The sequence below is a fragment of the Amblyraja radiata genome, chromosome 12, assembly GCF_010909765.2.
Source record: "Amblyraja radiata isolate CabotCenter1 chromosome 12, sAmbRad1.1.pri, whole genome shotgun sequence".
Taxonomy (NCBI): domain Eukaryota; kingdom Metazoa; phylum Chordata; class Chondrichthyes; order Rajiformes; family Rajidae; genus Amblyraja; species Amblyraja radiata.
In genome coordinates this window covers 7284311-7306362 of record NC_045967.1, presented here as the reverse complement: position 1 = coordinate 7306362, position 22052 = coordinate 7284311, and the positions used below count along the sequence as shown (strand labels likewise).

The 22052-nt window shown below is 42.2% G+C and overlaps 1 protein-coding gene across 1 annotated transcript; it reads left to right on the top strand.

The window, feature by feature from the left end:
* Positions 1–113: 113 nt before the first annotated feature.
* psmd10 (proteasome 26S subunit, non-ATPase 10) lies at positions 114–21812 on the top strand. The gene is made up of 5 exons (XM_033030160.1): positions 114–278; positions 4945–5043; positions 7723–7869; positions 11589–11755; positions 21366–21812. The coding sequence occupies exons 1-5, from the start codon at positions 165–167 to the stop codon at positions 21523–21525; spliced, it is 687 nt and encodes a 228-aa protein (XP_032886051.1). The 5' UTR covers positions 114–164; the 3' UTR covers positions 21526–21812.
* The last annotated feature ends 240 nt before the right edge of the window (positions 21813–22052 follow it).

The window sequence follows — 22052 nt, the reverse complement described above, 5'->3', positions numbered from 1 at the left end:
CCGGACTACGGCCCCCAGAAGGCCTCACTCCCGGCAGTGACGTGGCCCAGGCCCTGGATAGGATAGGAAGTGACGCGTGGTGGTGGCGGCGGCAGCCTGGGGCCCCCCCCCCCTGCCGGTTGGCAGCGGCAACAGCAGCAACCACAGGGCGGTGATTCAGCAACATGGACGGCTCTGTGTCCAATGTGGAGATCTGCAACCTGGCCTATGCCGGCCACCTGGAGCAACTCAAGGCCCTCATTCTAACAGACAAGAGCCTAGCTACAAAAACTGACCAAGTAAGCACAGCCACTTCACTGTTACTTTGCCCAAAGTGAGGATTCCTCAAGAAGGTGCAAAAGTCTAATGTAAATTCCATTGGACATGGCTCACAATTGTCTGGCAAGATTCACTGCAGAACGTATCTATTGCTGAGCCACCATCAGCATTAAGTGGTTTGGACTAATGGAAAATTTTGTGTTGAACAGCATCTTTGCTTGTCTTTAGCTGCTGATATTTATTGAGTCTGTGTGGAGGAAGGAACTGCAGATTATTGTACTCTTTGTAGTCTGAAGAAGGAACGAACCCAAAACCTATTCCTTCTCTCCAGAGAAGAAGCGTTTCGGCCCGAAACGTTGCCTATTTCCTTCGCTCCATAGATGCTGCTGCACCCGCTGAGTTTCTCCAGCATTTTTGTCTACCTTCTCTCCAGAGATGCTGCCTGTCCTGCTGAGTTACTCCAGCATTTTGTGTCTATCTTCATTGAGTCTCTGGTCACCCATGAATAGCTAACTTCATGTCCATTGGGTGGCATATCTATTTATTGCTGGTTCAAAGTCGGTTTACAAGCTTGCAGACATGGATCCAGTGAACAAATGTTTGTGAAAATCCACTTGTAGTGAAAGAGCTGTATCAAACAATGGTATCAAGTATCAAACATGCTTTATCAAACAATGGTATCAAGTTCAATGACATCAGTTTAGTCACAAGATGCATATGGATGTCTACTGCAAATAGATGCAGGGTGCTTTACTGGGCAGTTTAAATAGTGTTTGGGATTACTTTATTTGAGTTCCTAAATGTCAGAGTTGCAACCAGGTTCTTGTTCAGACTATTTTTGTAACAGCAAATTGGAAGAAAAGTAATGGAAAAAGATATATGTGAAGCAGTTGTATATTAATATATGTATTTTGCTAGTATCTTCCATGTCTGAGTAGCCCTTTATAAGGAGAGCTAGGACATAGCTCTTTGTAACAAGATCTAGCTTGTAGTGACTCAAATCTTATTGGAATTGGTAAAAGAGCTGTGCTTCATTAGCCAAAGAACCACCAGACTGCAATGAATTGATAGCTGCTATTTGGCTTGCAGATGAACTATCTAGTTGCCAAAAGGTTTGCTATTGCAACATTGTTACTGTCTGTGGTCAAACTAACAAACCAACTGCTAGTCCAATCAGATAATTGATTAGACAATTTACAGTGGTCCTCCTCCATGGCCAGATTGAGGACCACCGTAAATTGGAGGAGCAGCACCTCATATTTCGCTTGGGCAGTTTGCACCCCAGCGGTATGAACATTTATTTCTCCAATTTCAGCTAGTCCCTACTGCCTCCTCCCCTTCTCAGCTCTCCCTCAGCCCACTGTCTCCGCCTCTTCCTTTCTTCTTTCCCACCCCCCACCCTCACATCAGTGTGAAGAAGGATCTCGACCCAAAACGTTGCCTATTTCCTTCACTCCATAGATGCTGCCTCACCCGCTGAATTTCTCCAGCATTTTGTCTACCATTGGTTAGACAGTGTTCTTTAAAGGAAGCAATGCATATCTTAGATACAAGTAAATGTGAGGCCAAACAGAAATTGGAGGAACAGCACCTCATATTTCGCTTGGGCAGCTTACACCCCAGTGGTTTGAAAATTGATATCTCTAACTTCAATAACCCTATTATCTTTCTCTCCGTCCCTGCCCAACTCTAGTTCTCTAAGACAAGTTTCACTATCCTCAAGCTTTTCACTGTACCTCGGTACACATGACAATGAACTTAACTATACTAATATTACTGTTTGCCTTGTTGTCACCTTCCCCTGAGCCATTCTACATTTCCTTAATCATCGTCTGCCTTGATTTGTTCTTTTCACGCTGTACCCGCTAATTTCCCTCCCCCCCCCTGACTCTTAATCCGAAGAAGGGTCCCAATCCAAAACGTCACACATTCCTTCTCTCCAGAGATGCTGCCTGTCCTGCTGAGTTACTCCAGTATTTTTGGTCTATCTTCACAGATTTGTATATTTTGGTTTTCCGCAATCTCACTTTTAACTATGTGATCTGTTTGGAATATTATCTCAAGGCATCAGCAATCAAAGTATTCTCCAGCAGTGCCCCTGCAACAAATTGCTTCTGATAATGAATGCAAAAGGAAATTGCATGAATTGTTTGTAGAATAAGATGTACAGGAAATCCAAATGGACATTGTCTAACCTGATCTATCAACTTAGTAATGTCAGAAATTTATTTTGAATTAATAAGATTAAATATTGTTTTCCTGAGCTGGCTGTGAATATTATATGGGAAGAAATTTAAAGAGCATCTCTCGTTCTCCCTTCCGATATCTTTTTCTAACAAAAATCAGAACAGAAAGCATCTACTCACACAGTAGATTAGATAGATTATGTGAAGAAAGAAACAGTTAACGTTTCAAATCAATGACTTTAGTAAAATGTATTTGATCTGATCTAATGAAGTGTTACCCACCTCTCACCACAGATGCTGTCTGACCTGCCAACTATATCTTGCCTTTCTTCACTTCGGGATTTCAGCACATGCAATTTATTTAGCTCCGAAGGAATGACACCTTGTTTGCTGGGCATTTTAAGTCTGAAGGGAATAATGATTGACTAGAATGACTAACCAACAGAACATCTTGTATTAAAGTTTCTTGTTCTGGCTAATTTTATTTTAATTTTTGCAATTTCTAATTTATAGTGCAACATATCATGGTTCAGACCTGTTGTCGGTTGCAATGTCATTGATGTGGAAAGGTTGTCCCTGAAGTCCCTGTTAAATCTCTCCTCTCTCACCTTAAGCCTATCCTCTCTTGTTTTAGACTCCTCTACTCTGGGGACGAGGGGGGGGGGACTGAGGATTCACCTTATTCATGCTCCTTGTGATCTTGTACACCTCATCCTCCAAAGAAAAAAATGTCCCAACCTTAAGGACAGCGCAGTGGTGCAACTGGTAGAACTGCTGCCTCCCAGCGCTAGAAACACGTGTTTGATTCTGACCTCGGTTGCTGTCCGTGTGGAGTTGGCATGTTATTATCTCTGTGACAACATGGGTTTCGTCTGGTTAATTTTCCTCTGCCCCTAGTGTATAATGGGTGAGAGAGTGTGATAACGTAGAATTATTGTGAACGGGTGGTTGATGGCTGGCATGGACTCTGTGGAATTGGAAGTTATCGAAGTGGTGAGGGTTGTGTGAGTGGTCTCGGATGTAGTCGGAAGGGACTGGATATGAGGGGTTAAGATCCAATGAAGGTGTCTGGAGATGGGTTTGTGGGGCAGTAACAGGCAGAAACACATCCTTGCGGATTTTCGTAAAGAGAAAGAAATGGCTAGTGCAGGGTTGTGAAGGGGAGGCAATAAGTTCAGTGATGGTTTGGGAGATGAGACTTGGTGTTCATCAGTGAAGTTATGGTCAAGGGGTAGGAGTGAGGAGGTATCCGAGAGCCTGCCAGACTACATCAGCGAGTTTGACGACAATATTGGGGTTGGTACTGCGAGAGCAGAGGGCTGAACATTCAGAGGGGATGACGTTGGAGTGGGTAAGGGGAGTGGAGAGGTTTAGATGGGCGATACTACAGTTGGAGATACAATGGTTGAGAGAGGGCCGAAGGACACTGGTTGCTCTTGATGGCTTGGTCCGCAGACAGGCAGACTAGGGGAAAAAAGAAAGGAATATCGGGTGGCGCCACGAGCGGCAGTCTCGTTAGCGTGTCTGTCCTTTCGGCTTTTTTTTGTTTTTTAGTATGTCTAAATGTATGTTTTAGTGTGGGAATGGTGGATGATGGAGGGTTCAGCAGCGTGACTTAAACATCGCGGAGCAGGGCGATCCCTTGCCGGGATTGGCCAGAAGAAGTGCTCCGACTGCCGTCCTGCTGCCTATAACATCCTGAAGCCTCGGTCTGCAGAGCTTCTAGCAGCATGCGTGGAGCGGACCTTACCATCACTGAGCGGGGTCGATCCCTTGCCGGAAAAGAGCTCCGACCTCCCGCCTCGCGGCCTATAACATCGTGAAGCCGCGGTCTCCAGTAAAAAAGTGGCCGATTCAGGAATTCCAAGCCGCGGAGTGTGTGACCCGATCAGTCCCGACGTTGAAGTTTCGATCATCCCGACGAGAGGGCTTGCACATCGGGTGGTCCGTAGCTTCAACTATGGAGGGTGCAATGCCGCGACCATGGGTGAATAAAGGAGGAAGACTGACTGAACTTTATTGCCTTCCATCACAGTGAAGAATGTTGATTCCACTGTAGTGGATGTTTATGTTAAATTCTATTGTGTATTGTGTTCTTTTTGATTGTATGGCTGCATGGTAACTCAAATGTCACTGTACCTTAATCGGACAATAAATGTGAATGTGAACTTGAATAGTCGGAACTTTTGGATCCAACTTCAATCCCTCAGAACTGCACAGCATTATATTCCCAGTTGGAGAAATAATTAAACTATCTCCATGCCCCGGTTTCAATCAATGTGACATTTGGGGGGGAAGATTATCTTATTATCCCCTGTTTGTGGAACCTGTCCATCCTGGCTGCCTGCGTTCCCTGCATTACAGTAGTGCATGGACCACAGAGCACTCTTAAATCATGTTTGGATGGCTCAGGAAGTTATGAAGTTACTTATTTGAAGTATGTAAGCTCTCCCATGTTAAAGTGAATGGTTTGAAATCTTTTTCCTGTCTATTTGCGTAGGATAACAGGACAGCTTTACATTGGGCATGCTCAGCTGGATACAAGGACATTGTAGACTTCCTGCTAAATCTTGGAGTACCAGTCGATCCTACAGATGACGTAAGTGGAGTTAATTATTTCTTCTGCAACTATTTCTTATCTGTGGCTGCAGTCCATTTTAAAATCCTCCTTCACCTGTTAAATTCTTCTGTGGATATTCTGTTCCCATTTCTGTGTTTAGTATCATCCCACAATCCTCCCAATAATTCTGGTCTCCACTCTGCTTTCTGCCTACCCCAAGAGTTCTGCATCCTCTTCGTCTACGATGCTTTTTTTACCGCTCAGCCGAGACCCAAGCTGGACCTACCTGTTGAGGAAGCTTCTCGTTATCAGGCAGTGTCGATTAAATGCCCTAAAATTAAATGTCTTAGATTGTTTTATTATGTTTCAAAATGAAAGCCATTGTATTTTCATGGTTATATATTCTCCATTGTTAGTCCATTGATGGCACGGTGGCGCGGCGGTAGAGTTGCTGCCTTGCAGCACCGGATTCCCAGGTTCGATCCCAATTACGGGTGCTGTCTTTACGGAGTTTTACGTTCTCCCCATGGGTTTTCTCCGAGATCTTTGGTTTCCACCCACATTCCAAAGACATACAGGGTTGTAGGTTAATTGGCTTGGTATAAAAGTAAATTTATACATTTATACCTAGTGTGTGTCGGATAGTGTCAGCATGCGGAGGTTGGCACTAACTCGGTGGGCCAAAGGGCCTGTTTCCACACTGTATCTCTAAACTAGTCATCCAATTGTGATATTGACTCGGTTTTTCATTGAGCATAGCTTGATTGCTGAGCATGTCCTACAGACCTGCATTTTACATTTTAAGCTCTCTTATTTTTCTTTCTTGCATGCTATTATTGCTCCCATCGACCAGAAGACCTCCTTATCCCATTATAATTCAGCCCCCCCCCCCTCCCCTTCTCTGCAACTTAAAACTAAAATGAAAATAAATTTAAAAAATCCAAAGCAGGAGATCTAAAATAAAAATAGAAAGTGCTAGAAATACTCAGTAGGTCAGGCCACATCTGCAGGAAGAGAGTTTTAGACATGGTGTTGGGACTACTCCAGTACTTTGATTTTTGGAATCCAACGTCTGCAGTTCCTAGTTTCTGGCGTTTAAGAGTAAATTGCCGCCCTCCAGTTCCTCAAACGCAAAGGTCCTCAAAGGGTCAGAAGAAGGGTTCCGGCCCGAAATGTTGCCTATTTCCTTCGCTCCATAGATGCTGCTGCACCCGCTGAGTTTCTCCAGCATTTTTGTCTACCTTCCATTTTCTAGCATCTGCAGTTCCTTCTTGAGCCTCAAACTGAAATGTTTCTCATTCCATCGATGCTGCCTGATCTACTGAGTGTTTCCACCACTTTCTGCTATTGTCTCAAACTTAATACATTTTGATTTTCAAATTAAATTCATATTGCTAAGAAATTGAACAGTTTTCTTTGACATTAACTCTATTTTTAGGACTATATAATTCCAGGCCTGTCATAAGGCAAGATAAAGGTCTATCTGTCATACAATATGAATGTCCTTTGTTGCAATCTCTAAACTGCAGCCAAACGCCTTCAGCATCAGCACACCCTCCACCCACACTCCAAAGATGTACAGGTTTGTAGTTTAATTGGCTTGGTATAAAAAATTTTTAAATTGTCCCTTGTGTAGGGTAGTAGGATGTGTGGGGATTGCTGGTCGGTGCGGACTCAGTGGGCCAAAGGGCCCATTTCCATGCTGTATCTCTAAACAAAATCAGCATTCTGTTTCTCCAATTCAAACTTATTTCTTGACTTCTCTTTGTGACCTTGCTACGATCTAATTTTGGCCAAACAGTGAGACATGGAGGAAATATACTATCCTTTGCAGAAATCTCTTCAGTCAAATTAGGCGTCCCCTCTTGCTTCTTTCCAGCTAATGCTTTGCACACAGTAATGGCCAGTAATGGTACATTAATTGAGTGCTGTAAACTGTGGGCGAGTAGTAAAATCTGGGGTGTTGGTCGGAATGTGGGCTGAAATCATCTGTGGACTGTATCTGTAGTGTTTCTCCCTGTAACTAAGACCATAAAAGAAATAAACTTGCACAGACAAGATTTAGGGCAGCATGGTGGCGCAGCAGTGAAGTTCCTGCGCCAGAGACCTGGTTTGGATCCTGGCTCTGAGGACTGGGTACAGAATTTGTACGTTCTCCCTGCAACCATGTGGGTTTTCCCTGGATGCTCTGGTTTCTTCCCACACTCAAGGCATTCAGGATTGTAGGTTAATTGGCTTCGATAAAGATTGTAACTTGTCCCTAGGGTGTAGGATAGTGCTAGTGCATGGGGATCAATGGTTGGTGCGGACTCAGTGGGCTGAAGGGCGTGTTTCCGCGCTGTATCTCAACTGAACTAACCAATTCCTTTGTCTATAATGGCAAACTGGCTAATTATGGGGGAACAAATCACATAATTCTGATCTGGGAATGTCCCCGACAGGGGTCGGTTCAAAAATCTCAGAGTAAGCAGAACAAATTTTCAATTGTGCTTCATAATGTAACAAAGGATAAATAGAAGATAAAACAACAAATGTGGGACAACCAACATAAAAAGTAGAAAGTGGAAAAATAACAAGGCAGTCAGCTGTCGGATGTTTGTTGTTTTTATTCCTTTTTTGTTGTCGTCTCAATGTGTGCAATTTGATTACTTTCTGTCTCTTGGGTCCAGCATTTTATCACGCATGTGAATGATTGCTGACTGTTTTTACTCATTGCAGGTCAGCTGGACTCCCTTGCATATTGCTGCGTCAGCAGGCCGCGAAGAAATCGTGAGAGTGCTGATTAGCAAAGGAGCTCAGGTCAATGCTGTCAATCAGAATGGTTGCTCCCCCCTGCATTATGCTGCATCTCGAAACAGATATGAGGTATTAGACTAACATTTTAAATAGGAGTCACTTTCTGTTTGGTCAACATCCACTTTTTATTGTTGCTCTGTTTGACAATTCTCTTGAAGTAGGAAGTCATGTCCTTATGCTTGTTTGGGTTTGAGATTTAATGTACTCTTGTGAATCTTTCGACTTGCTCATTCAGCCACAAACAGTTTAAGGTCTCTTATTCTAGTGCAAACTTCAATGCTTTTCCCCGGTGATGCCTAATGTCACATCCTCCTTCCTTAGTTACACCGGTTGTAACGTATAAATCTGCAATACCTCATTTTCTTTCCACAATATCTGCCACAGAGTAAAACATGACGGTGATTTATAGTTTCTCCACAATCTTTCAGCCTTGATTAATGTTTCAAACCAGTATGAAAAGCATAAGGATTACTCATTTACACCAATCTATATCATCAAAGGCTTAGCCATTATAATATTTTTGATTCAAAATAAACCAGACAGATTCTAATTTGTATACTTAATAAAAGTTCAGATATTGACCACTTCACTTCCCCCTGTCTGCATTTACTCTATGACCAATTAAACTTTTCTTTTCCACCAGTTGGAATGTGGTGACACAAATATTTGCAGCCCTTAGTATTCACCTAAGCAGTATTTCCATTGTGAATTTGTGTAAAACTAGACTACTCCTTTATCTGAACCTGCCCTGAACCCTGCCATTGGCCAGGGCACTTTCTGACAAGAATATGGAAACAACCTTATCCGTTTTCTTTTTGCCCTAGATTTAATTTCACATCAAATGTTGAATTCGACCTGCCGATATATATTTTCTTGAGTCGTGCTTTGGATAGTGCTGATACCAATAGCTGGCTTCACAATTTAACGTTTTTGATCGACAAACTACAAGAAGCCAGAAAGGTTCATGTTTTGTAGGCCTTGTATTATTTCTGTTGCAAGTACTTAATTTTTCAGTTGTATTTAGAGCGAATGGCATTTTTAATGTTTTTAGTTGAGTGAAAAAAAACTAGGAGTACTGAAGAAATATTCTTAACTAATTTGGTGAAGAATTTGATTATAATTTGTCTTTATTGATTCATTTTACTTTTGCCTCTTTTTCCTATTGGTTTTGCATGCCTTACTAGTATATTTAACTTTATTTTTCCGTATCCATTATATTTGTATGTTCCGTATTATTCAGTTGTAACTGGTAATTTTAACTTCCATCTGCAAAGAATTGTAGGCTAGATAGATACAAAATGCTGGAGTAATTCAGCGGCTGAGGCAGCATCTCTGGATGGAAGGAATGGGTGACGTTTCAGGTCGAGACCATTTTTCAGACTGAGAGTCGGGGAGAGAGAAAACAGAGATGTGGAAGGGTAAAGGGCCTGTCCCACCAGCATGCGATTGCATGCGTCTAGCGCGACCAAACGTGGTCGCTTGAGGCGTACGGCCTCGCGGGACCGGTCCCAATTCGCACCGCGGAGGCGTATAGAGTTGTGCAGGGCTGGTCCCGACATCATACTCACCAATCAGCTGGGCAGGAGGTGGGCCGACTGAATTTGGACGTCCCATGCGTCGGGCTGTGACGTCATCACGCAACGGCACGCCGGGCGGTGACGTCATCGCTCAACGCCATGTGCTAGGCGTACGCCGTCAAGACGCTGCGTACGCCCAACGAGAAGCTGCGTACGCCATCAATTCGCCTGCAGGCCGACAGACCGTTGGCGCGCGGGATTTTCGGACAGTGCTCGGGTGGGCGAGGGAGTTCGTAACTTCGTAACCCTTGCTTTCCCTCTCTCCGCCCCTCCCCTATCCTAGTTTTCCGACTAGCTTCACTGTCCCCTTGATTAATTTTACTGATTGTACCTCGTTGTCACCTTCCCCTCAGCTACCAATGAACCGTTCTACATTTCCTTGAACATTGTCTGCTTTGATCTGTCGTTTTCACACCTTACTCTTTCATGTCTCCCTCTCCCCTGGCGCTCAACCTGACGAAGGGTCTCGACCTCGAAACTCACCTGTTCCCTCCCTCCAGAGATGCTGCTTGTCCCCCAGAGCTACTCCAGCATTTTGTGTCCATCTTCGGTGTAAACCTGCATCTGCAGTTCCTCCCTACACATAGGAATTGGGTCTTCCTATACTTCAGTATTGCCCCTCAGGCCAAAAAAACCCTCTAATTAATATATTATTCACAGTGGACTAGGTTCATTTTCATCAAAGCTCAGCATTTAGTTTCCTCTGGATTCTTTTCTCAGGCTCCTGCTTGTTTCATATTTGAGACCACGTACCTCCTTTTCGCTTGCAGAAATAATTTTGATGAGTGGGAAGAGCACGTAGAAAACATAAAGCATATTTTGACAAATATTGATTTGTGCTGTATTAATATCCGAGTGACAAAAAAATATTTTGTTCTCAGCTTCTAGTTAATAATAATCCATCTATCTTTTATTCTGCGTGTAAGGGTTACATTATATTTTTCTGTTGATCTATAGTTCAATCTGGTCCAGGCCATTTTCTTTACGATGGAATCTTGACTGATGGTGATTTAAAGTCGGGTGCATTATTTAAAACAACTGACCTATTTATCAGTTGGAAAGACGCAGTCCATGGTCGCTCATTGGTATCAAAACCCAATTACACATCAGACATTATATGCATATTGTAGAAACAAAGAACTGCAGATGCTGCTTCACAAAAATAGATATAAAGCACTAGAGTAACTCTGGAAGCATCTCTGGAGAACATGGATAGGTGACGTTTTGGACACAAATCTTCTCCACAGTTGCTGCCTGACCTGCTGAGTGTTGCTGCCTGACCTGCTGAGTAACTCTAACAGGATGAAAACGAAACAGATTTCAGGAGGCAATTTCTACAAAAAATTGCATTATCTCGTGTATATTTGAACATTACTTTTTTGCAAACTTATTTTCCTCAATGATGTACATTGAAATGGTGCAAGTCTATATTTTGGAATGAAAAGGCACACATTTTTGAATAGCAGCACAAAATAAGTGTGAACCATATACCAACTTTACTCCTTTCAGTGAAAGTAGTTGCATACTCTGGCAAGCAGGAGATGCTGTAGTATGGGATTTTGAAATCGGCCTGATCTGTTTTATATTAAAGCCGTCTGTTCAGCAAGCATTTTATATCTTTTATTTTGACAGATAATGGATTTTTTATTGCAGCTATTTCCAGTAGTTGTGTGGGAGGGTGATTGTTATCCAGTTGCTAATGAGATTTAACTGTCTCTTTGCTAATCTTTTACTGTAAAACAAATGCTGTTTGGGGGGAACTATCTTGCATGCCAATGCTCAACTTCATTCTTTAATCAAAGTTAAGCTAACGTTTCCGGTTCATCTATTGATCTGAAACATTATCTCTGTCTTTCTCTCCACAACAGCTGCTTTACCTGCGGAATGTTTCCATCACCTATTTTAGATTTCCTCAGCGTTTTACTTGCGTCTTTGCACTTTAAAATATTTATAGCTCTAAAACAGCGCTTCTTATAGAACGGCACTAATCTGTTTTCTCTAACTGGTTTCTGTGTGCACTTTGTTTTCACACTATCATGGTGTACCTTATTGAGATTAACTGATTACTTATTGTCGTTGCTGTTACATGAGATGTGTCTTTAAGTGTTACATGCAATCTATAAAGCTGCAGCAGGTAAAATTGGTTTTGTTCCTTTTCCTATCCAGTGCATATGGCAAATGAACACTTTTGACTTGATTCCCTTGATTTAGATCGCAAGCATGTTATTAGAGAATGGAGCAGACCCCAATATTCCGGATAACATCCACTCTACTCCTTTGCATAGAGCTGCAGCGAAAGGAAATTTCCACATGGCCCAGCTTCTACTGAAGCACAGAGCCTCTACAAACCTCCAGGATCTGGAGGGAAACACGCCACTGTAAGTTCAAACTCTATTATCAGGAGGAGGTCATATGAGATAAATGTATTGACAAATAAGGGTCAAACCTGAAGTAGCTTCAGCAACTTTGGGTCCTCACTTATTCCTGCCTTTGTCATCGGTATACGTGTAACAAATAATAGGGATTTTAAACATCTTGCAAATATCAATTTGGTGTATGTTTCAGTATCATTCATTTAAAACGGATTTTATGAAAAGTTAATGTTTTCTGTTAAGATTATTCCTGTTAGAAAGGGAGTTAGCAAACATGATGCAGCGGAGAGTTATTTTTGTCATGAATGATTTTATACTGCAAATTTGAAAGCAATCATTGAATCTCCGGGATATAATGAAAAGAGATTGAAAATACCCCCAAATTACAGCACCACTCTTCCTTCCCATAAACTGATTACACGATAATAGCCTTGCCCCGTCACATCCACTATAGTATTCCACGGAAGATCTACAAATGGGATTTAAAGGTCTAAATCCTCTGTATACATGGGTCTTAAACTGTCATGTGCGGGTGATTTGTTTTTTTAATACATGTATTGCTTTAGAAATTTCATGTTACTTCAGAACTGCACTTTCATCTCTAACTTTCTACTTGTGCACATAATTCAATCCCAGGCATTTTCTGAATAAGCAAGTAAACTCTGAAAACATGTTCTGTTTACTTGAAATTTTAATTCTGCCTTGTGGGCATTTAGTGGTGCATTTGATCTATGTAAACCATGCTCAGGTTTCCGGCAGTACTCTTTTGTTGCCCATTTTAAATTTCCCTCTAGGGTCCAGATGGGCCACTCTCCTAAACACTGCAGCTCCTCTGGTGGGAGTAGCGGTATGAATATTGATTTCTCTCACTTCAGGTAGCCCCGGCATTCCCTCTCTCTCTATCCCACCCCCATCCAAGTCGCACCAGCTTCTCATTTTCACCCCATAAACAGCTAACAATGGCCTGTTTCCTTTATCATTGTTACTTTTTTGGATATCTTTCATTCATTGTTCTTTATCTCTCCACTGTCCATATCTCTCGTTTCCCTTATCCCTAACCAGTCTGAAGAAGGGTTTCACCCGAAACATCACCCATTCCTACTCACCAGAGATGCTGCCTGTCCTGCTGCGTAACTCCAGCTTTTTGTGCCTATCTTTGGTTTAAACCAGCATCTGCCAGCGACTGACTTCATCCACTTCACCACCAACTTCCATCCGGCACTCAAATACACCTGGACTATTTCTGACACTTCCCTACCATTCCTTGACCTCACTATCTCCATCGCAGGTGATAGACTTCTGACTGACATCCACTACAAACCCACTGACTCCCATGGCTATCTGGACTACACTTCTTCCCACCCTGCCTCCTGTAAGGACTCCATCCCCCACTCCCAATTCCTCTGCCTACGTCGCATCTGTTCCCAGGATGAGGCGTTCCACACCAGGGCATCTGAAATGTCCTAATTCTTCAGGGAACGGGGATTCCCCTCCTCCACCATAGATGAGGCTCACACCAGGGTCTCTTCCATACCCCGTAACACTGCTCTCTCTCCCCATCCCCGCACTCGCAACAAGGGCAGAGTCCCCCTAGTCCTCACCTTTCACCTCACCAGCCGTCACATACAACAAATAATCCTCCGTCATTTCCGCCACCTCCAACGTGACCCCACCACTCGCCACATCTTCCCATCTCCCCCAATGTCTGCCTTCCGCAAAGACCACTCCCTCCGCAACTCCCTTGTCAATTCTTCCCTTCCCTCCCGTACCACCCCCTCCCCGGGCACTTTCCGTTGCAACTGCAAGAAATGCAACACCTGTCCCTTTACCTCCTCCCTCGACTCCATTCAAGGACCCAAGCAGTCATTCCAGGTGCGACAGAGGTTCACCTGTATCTCCTCCAACCTCATCTACTGCATCAGCTGCTCTAGATGTCAGCTGATCTACATCGGTGAGACTAAGCGGAGGTTGGGTGATCGTTTTGCCGAACACCTCCGCTCAGTCCGCAATAACCAACCTGACCTCCCGGTGGCTCAGCACTTCAACTCCCCCTCCCATTCTCAATCCAACCTCTCTGTCCTGGGTCTCCTCCATTGCCAGAGTGAGCAACACCGGAAATTGGAGGAACTGCACCTCGTATTCCGCTTGGGGAGCCTGCATCCGGCGGGCATGAACATTGAATTCTCCCAATTTTGTTAGCCCTTGCTGTCTCCTCCCCTTCCTTAGCCCTCGAGCTGTCTCCTCCCAGCCCTCGGGCTCCTCCTCCTTTCTCCTTCCTTCTCCCCGCCACCCCCCTATCAGTCTGAAGAAGGGTTTCGGCCCGAAACGTTACCTATTTCCTTCGCTCCATAGATGCTGCTGCACCCGCTAAGTTTCTCCAGCATTTTTGTGTATCTGCAGTTCCTTCTTGCACAGTCACATTGGGCAGGAAGGTATTGTGATATATTTCTAAGTAAGGGTAGTGTACATCCATATTAACCTTATGACAACCTTCTGCACTGTTATTCAATCCATTGCATCCATGCCAACTCATAAGCAGAGCTGCCAAGTAGTACTGATTTTCTGTATTTTGTACGGAGATAACGATTTCGCGTTATTAAATATGGATTTTTTTTTTTTAATCGGCCCGACTTCCTGTTTCATTAACATACCACTCGCCAATGGAAAAGTAATAACCCGGTTAAATTGTCAAAATCTTGCTGCTTAAAAAATGCAAGGATATAAAAAGTCATACAGTACCTCTAAAAATTATAGCAGATTAAATCTATTAGTATTTTAAATTTCAAGATCTGGATGATTATTTTTGTAAGCTTTGATCTGCCTATCCAGCTCCAGGTTTAAACAGTTTAACGCGTGGGAATTTAAACGAAGAGCTGTCGGCTATTGTGCTGTAGGTTCTAAATATAGCGCTATGCGTCACAGACTGTTCGGGAAAATTCTCGTATAACAATGAGTCTTTGGAATTCTCTTTCTCGGTGGAAGTTGAGCCTTTGCTTGTTTTTCAGGCACTGGTAGAATTCTGGGTAAGCCTAGTGGTGAAAGGTTACCAGTGGGATTGCAGTTACATTGGGATTGGCCTTGAGTTTACAGAACGGTGGATGGGCTCAAGGAGGAGGGGTGGAGAGGGAGATGAGAGAGGGAGGGAGAAGGAGAGAGAAGGAGAGAGGGATGGAGGGAATAAGGGAGGGAGAAAAGAAGGAAGGGGAGGGAGAGAGGGGAACGAGGGAGGGAGAGGGAGGCTTCCAAAATGGCTGCTACGTCATCATCTGGTGCTAAAAGCAGGAAGCAGCCATTCAAACAGCAGTATACAAAGAGATGGCAATGAATGCACTGTCAAGTAAGGTGCGTAGAAGACATGTCAATTGGTAGCAAAGTTATGCATTCTTGTACTCTTACATGGGTATGACTGCACATTTTTCTTTTAGCAAAATGGCACCGCATAAAAACACTGATTTCCTCAGCATAATGCTGATTTTCAGTTACTAGAATACTGAAATGCTCTGACAAAATTTGGCAGCTCTGCATAAGGGAGAGCAATCCCTTTCGTACCATTTCCCTCTTATAGCATTCCCCACTCCCCAACCCAATCATGATTTCCTCTAACCTATATGTGAGGCATAAGGGATATCTATTATTATTGTAAGCTTTGATCTGCCTGTCCCGCTCCAGTTTAAACAGAGTGCTGTCAGTTTAACGCGTGCTGAGTGGTGGAGTTTGGGAGTTTGGCAAATGCTATTGGAGTAGCCTTGGCGAACAACTGATGGTGTAGTCGCACAGCGGTAGAGTAGCTGCCATACAACGCCAGAGACCTGGGTTCGATCCTGATTATGGGTGCTATCTGTAAGGACTTTGTTCTCCATGTAACTGGGTTTTCTCCGGGTGCTCTCCTTTCCTCCCACACACCAAAGACACGCAGGTTTGTAGGTTAATTGACTTCTGTACATTGTAAATTGTCCCTAGTGTGTAGGATATGGGGTGATCACTAATTGTCAACGACATGGTGGGCCGAAGGGCTTGTTTCCACGCTGTAGCTCTAAAGTAAAGACTAATGCACTGCACTTGTAAACAGTAAGTATTGCAGCCATGAAGTAGTGACAGAATGAATCATTGGGGTTGTGGATGATGGGTGGTCAAAGAAAATAATGTGAGCCTTTGAACACATTTGTTACAAAATGTTAAAATATTTTTTCAACTCCTTTTGTCAGCCCTGTAAGAATTATGCTTTACATTAGCAAAGCCCCACACTGACAATGTTTGCTCAGGAGATCTATTTGCTCAGGCATGCTATTTAAAAAAAAACAACAAATCACATGGCTGCTTGTAAACTAGATTATTGAGTAGGATTTTTCAAAATATTTCATTTGCTAATTTTAATCTAACCATGGTGAAAATTTCTAATTTAGAAGTAATTATTTTGTGATCGTTAGATTTTGTTTACTTGTCATTACGTTGGTCCTGTGCCAACCAACACATTGTGATTGTAAGCTTTTAGCTGCTATGTATTTCAGACACCAGACTGCATCATCCTTTAGGCAGCCGAGTGGTGTGGCTAGTAAAGCTGCTGTGTCACCGCTCCAGCAACCCTGATACCCAACCCTCACCTTCTCTCTGTGTGGACATTGCACATTCACCTTGTGACCACATGTTGTTTGGTTTCCTCTCCCATTCCAAAAATGCAGGTTGATAGGTCAATTACATTGCAAATACATTGTAGTGTGGAGGAATTAATCGAGATATAAAACTAGTCGGGGTAAGATTCGTATAAAAAGGACAAAAAGACAGTTGCTGGCAGACATAAATGCTGGAGAAACTCAGTAGGTGAGGCAGCATCTATGGAGCGAAGGAAATGGGCAACGTTTCTGGCCGAGACCCTTCTTCAGACTCATGCTGCCTCACCCGCTGAGTTTCTCCAGCATTTTTGTCAGGTCTGAAGAAGGGTCTCGACCCGAAACGTTGCCTATTTCCTTCGCTCCATAGATGCTGCCTCACCCGCTGAGTTTCTCCAGCATTTTTGTCTACCTTCGATTTTCCCGCATCTGCAGTTCCTTCTTAAACAAAAGATAGTTGCTGGTCAGTAAGGACTAGGTAGGATGATGGACCTATGATGGAGTCTGAAGAAGGGTTTCGGCCCGAAACGTCGCCTATTTCCTTCGCTCCATAGATGCTGCTGCACCCGCTGAGTTTCCCCAGCAATTTTGTGTACCTAGGATGATGGACCTGTTTCTTTGCTATTATCTCTCTGACTCCATGACCATTTCTGAGTGAATGCATTTACCTTCTACCAGTTGGGCTCTGCCTTTTCTTGTTAATTATACAAGTAAAGGTGATCAAGAGCAACATCTTCAGTCAGAGACTGATTGCACAAATGTGCAAAACTGAGAGACATAGGAAGTCTTGTATACCAGCTGCTATAAGGTTATATAATGCGCATAAATAACTGCACTTTTTTTTCATTCATTGTATTTTAACTTGTTAAGTTAAGTATGGAAGCTATTTGAGGAAATGTGTGGTGTTATGTCTGTCTTGAAGCTGTCGTGGCACTGTAATTTCCTGTAAAGGATTATTAAAGGTATAATCAATCAATCAATCAATCAAGCATTTCAAGGCCCAAATGGAAACAGAAATTTACAATTCCAGTTCAGCTTCCCAGCTTTTCAGATGCCTGATCAAACAGTTCCCAGCTTTCTTCAGATGCCTGAGCAAAGCTGAGTTGTGTTTCGTAGAGTTAACTTTAGGTTTAAATTGGAGGTCTCTGAGAGATCGAAGACATAAGGAGCTGCAGATGCTGGAATTGTGAGCAAAATTGTGAGGGACCCAGTAGGTCAGCCGGTATCTGTGACGGGAATGGACAGGCAATGTTTCTGTTTCGGACACTTCTTCTCACAATGTGGTAGGGGGGGAAAGAGCTGGAAAAGTTTGATGGGGGTGGGAACAAAGGCTGACAAATAATCACAGGTGGGGAGCAGTGAGGGAGAATCTTGCAGCAAATTAGGAAAGGTGTCCAGGTATCAAGGAAATGAGTCTAAAAAGGCATGGCTAATTTAATCTATTATGATTAATATACAAGCAGTTGGATCCTATGATTTGTATTTGTACAACCATGGGGCCTTCTCTTCTTCACTGAAGTTTAGTTTAGAGATACAATGCGGAAACAGGCACTTCAGCCCACCGAGTCCGCACCAACCAGCGATCCCCACACTATCCTACACTCGGGACAATTTAAATTTTATACCAAACCAATTAATCTGCAGACCTGTACATCTTTGCATTGTGGGAGGAAACCGAAGATCTCTGAGAAAACCCACGCAGTTCACGGCAAGAACATACAAAACTCTACCTGCAGTCAGGATCGAACCCGGGTCTCTGGCGCGGTAAGGCAGCAACTCTACCGCTGCGCCACCATGCCACCCACTTAAATTAAATTACATGTTTCCCCAAGTGGATTGTAATTGCAACCACTTTCAAGTTGATTCATATTCCTCCAGAAAATCACTTGGGTGCTTCTAGTCACTTTTCACCCATGTTGGTGTGACATCATTTCTGATCATTTGTCTGTTAGATTACCATTGGACTTTGCTGAAACAGCTTGGTCTTCATTATGCATTATAAATTGGATCCCAATGTGTTACATCCAATGCACCTTTTGGACTATGAATACAAAAAGGTAGTAATTATGGTGTGGCTTCATATGTTTAACATATCAATAATCCCCTGTCAATTCCAAACCTTTAATTTCCAATGGGACACTCTATTTTTGCTTGCAAGATAAACCTCAGAAAGTGATTTTTTTTTTTAAATTGTAAAGGAACTTTCAGGTGGATTTACATATGGAGGTTGGCAAATCCTGTGAGGACATTCTACCTAATGTCTTTTACAAGGGCTTTACATATTACAAAGTCAATTTATTTATGAAGAGAGCGAGCTCAAGTTGATGGAAGCAGGGATAATAGAAGAGTATGAAATTTGGGCGTCTAAGCATTTGTCCAAATATGTTAGGTGGTATTCTAATGTAACATTTTGTCAAATCCTTTGAATTCTAGCATTGAGTTTTCCTGAAGGAAGGAAATAGATGTCAACGTTATGGTTCTTGCACTATATGAATTGCTTCGACACAGGTCGGCTTTGCTTGGGCATCTGAAGAAAGCTTTGCAATCTTTCTTAAACTGAACTGGATTTGTAAATTTCTGTTTCAATTTGGACCTGGGAATGATTTACTTACTTATATAATTGACAAGAAAAGGCAGACCCAATTTGCAAAAGGCATCAAATGCCTGCTCCATAAATTGTCAGAGAGTCCTAGAGAGATAATAGCCTGGAAACAGGTCCATCGTACTACCGAGTCCATACCGACCAACAACTATCTTTATGTTTTTTGTATGCGAATCTTACCCTAACTAATTTATTCCTCCATCAATTACCCCTCACATCCACAGTTTATTCCCAGCTATTATCAGGCAGCTGAACCATTCTCTCACCAATTAGAGAGGGGTCCTGACCTACCATCTACCTCATTGGAGACCCTTGGACTATCTTTTACAGGACTTTATTTTGCACTAAACGTTATTCCCTTATTCTGTATCTGTACATTATGGGCGGCTTGATCATGTAGTGTCTTTTCGCTGACAGGATAGCACACAACAAAACTAGCTTTTCACTGCACCACGGTACTTGACAATTATAAACTAAACTAAAGTATTTACATACTGATATTGATGTAGTGGAAACAAGAATAAATATAGTAACTAATGGCTCAAAATTAATGAAACGGGTTAAACAAGCTATAAATTTGATTTTGTGTAGTGCCTGTTATTTATCACAGTTCAAGTTACTGGTCATTTTCAGTTCTGTATAAACTATTGAGCTCCCTAATCTTGTGGTGATAAATTTCAATTGTATTTTTCTGGAGAACTGTTGAGAAAATCGTGCTGATAATGTCCAATTGAGTTTAATGGGGCTGGTGGTTTTTGTCTTTTTTTTAAATTATCTTTAATTTTTAAATACTCATTTATTTTTAAGTCATTTCCTCCCTCTTCGATGGACACCATTATTCAAACTATGAAAGGGAACATGGAAGCTGTGATAAATCTCACTTCTCGGTTCACTTTGTACAGGGGACATTCATCTTATGAATTATTTTAAAATAAAATAACATCCACCGTGACCTATTTATAGATGCATTGTAATATTCCACTACCAAAAAAAATCTTAACAAGGTTAAAATATCAGCTAGTGTGTTAAACTGTATGAGAACATGATAAAAATCTTGTTGAAACGTGGCTGGTTCTGTGTGGTTGTTAACATTGTATGCTGCATTTTGATAACTTTGTCACTGACACTCGACAAGCCTTCATCCTTCATATGTTGCAGTCTGTTACTATGGCCACTTTAAACCAAGTTTGAGGACTTTGATATTAAAGTATCATCTCCAGAGGTTTCATTCAAATAGAGACATAATATTTTACTCCCAAATATTCTACTAAACGGATTCCCTCTGACGCAACAAGTCCCTAGATCCTGCACACCAATGAAACATAACATTCACTGTAACATTTAGTATTCTGGAGTAGTTGCAAAAATCTGGAGTAATTCAGCGGGACAGGCAGCATGTCTGGAGAGAAAGAATGGGTGACGTTTTAGGTCGAGACCCTTCTTCAGACTTTTGTGTCTTTCTTCGGTTTAAACCAGCATATGCAGTTCCTCCCTATACATTTAGTATTCTACTGTACTGTGTAACATTAAAAATATATATTTTAAAGACACTTGGCGCATTAATTGGAATAACATTCAATAATCCAGAAATCTGCCAGTCTGACATATCTGAGTTCTATGCATGCCAGGTTAGAGTTTCCTTGGTTTTTTTTTCGTTTAGAGATATCTATATGGATCTGGCAAATTCTTAAGAAAGATGTGCTTTATTTAGAAGCTCATAAAGTTCCAACTATTTCCTTGTGTTTTGAACTACTTATGAGACTGTCTGAGGTTTTCCTTGGATGAATCGTGTGGATAAGAAGGCATTAGTGGCCATCCTTGAATAAACACAGCAATCAAACTGCTGGTGGTCTCCCTTGCTGTTGCCAATTTTGTGTAAATGAGTACATCTGGAATTAACGAAAGCCAGCATAACAGTAACCAGAAAACACTAAATTGCCATGTGGTTCACTAATGTCCTACAGAGAAGGAAATCTGTCATCCTCAAATGCTCAAGCTAATGTGCAACTTCAAACTTCAATGTGGTTCACTCTGAATAGTCTCCTTAGTTCAGGAGCATTTAAAATGTGAACATTTAATGCTGACCCTGGGTGCAGTATCCACATCCTGTGCACAAATAAATAAAACTGCTAACCACAGTGCCCCTCCTGCTGCTTCGTGGACGTAAGCCGACTAACACATACACTTGAAGACTGAATAAAAACAAATGTTAACATATCTTGTATATAAATTGTAGCCGAGGTGAATTATCTGTGAATTTGAAAAAAAAAGACTGAATTCTCCATATTTATGTTAGGTAACTACTGCTGTAAACTCTGGCAATCAGCAAATAGGATGTTGTAGGTAATGTTTTTTCCGTACTACATTTGGGATGTAAATTAAGACTGTTTTAAACTTTTCCTTTCAGACATTTGGCATGTGATGAAGAACGGGATGAAGAAGCTAAGCTGTTGGTGGAGAACGGAGCAAGTATTTATATTGAAAACAAAGAAGAGAAGACGCCTCTGCAAGTGGCTAAAGGTGGACTTGGCCTGCAGTTGCGTAGGATAGTGGAAGGTTCAAATTAAACTTGCTGCAGAAGATCAGTATGAACTTGCATTTACCTCAAAACACTGACTTGGAACAAGATGGGGGGGGGGGGAAATAAATTCTGGACATTTGTGTATTGCATGCTTCATTTTCCATACAATGTACTACTCGATAGTACATTACCTGAAACGCCTGTAGAATTTAGGCTAGTGTGTGAAGTCTCACTGGCACAATGTTCTGCAAATGTGAAACTGCCTGTTGTTAAGCGACCTGCTAAAGCAGTGATAGCAGCTGAGATGGATGAATAAATCCCCTCTTATTTTTATTCACAGCGTCATCATTGTCCACTGAGCGAAACCAGCACTGTGTTCTTTGGGTACTTTTCCACCATTTCCGGTCTTGGATTTGCTCCCAGTTTTGTAATTCCAGTATTCTAATAGATTTATTCGATATTTATTTAGATAAACACAACAATGATGACTTGGTGCCTCTTAAACTAAAAATGTTTGCAGCCTTTAAAAAGATAAAACTCTGCTCAACTGCAGTCAAAAATGTTCAAAGGCCT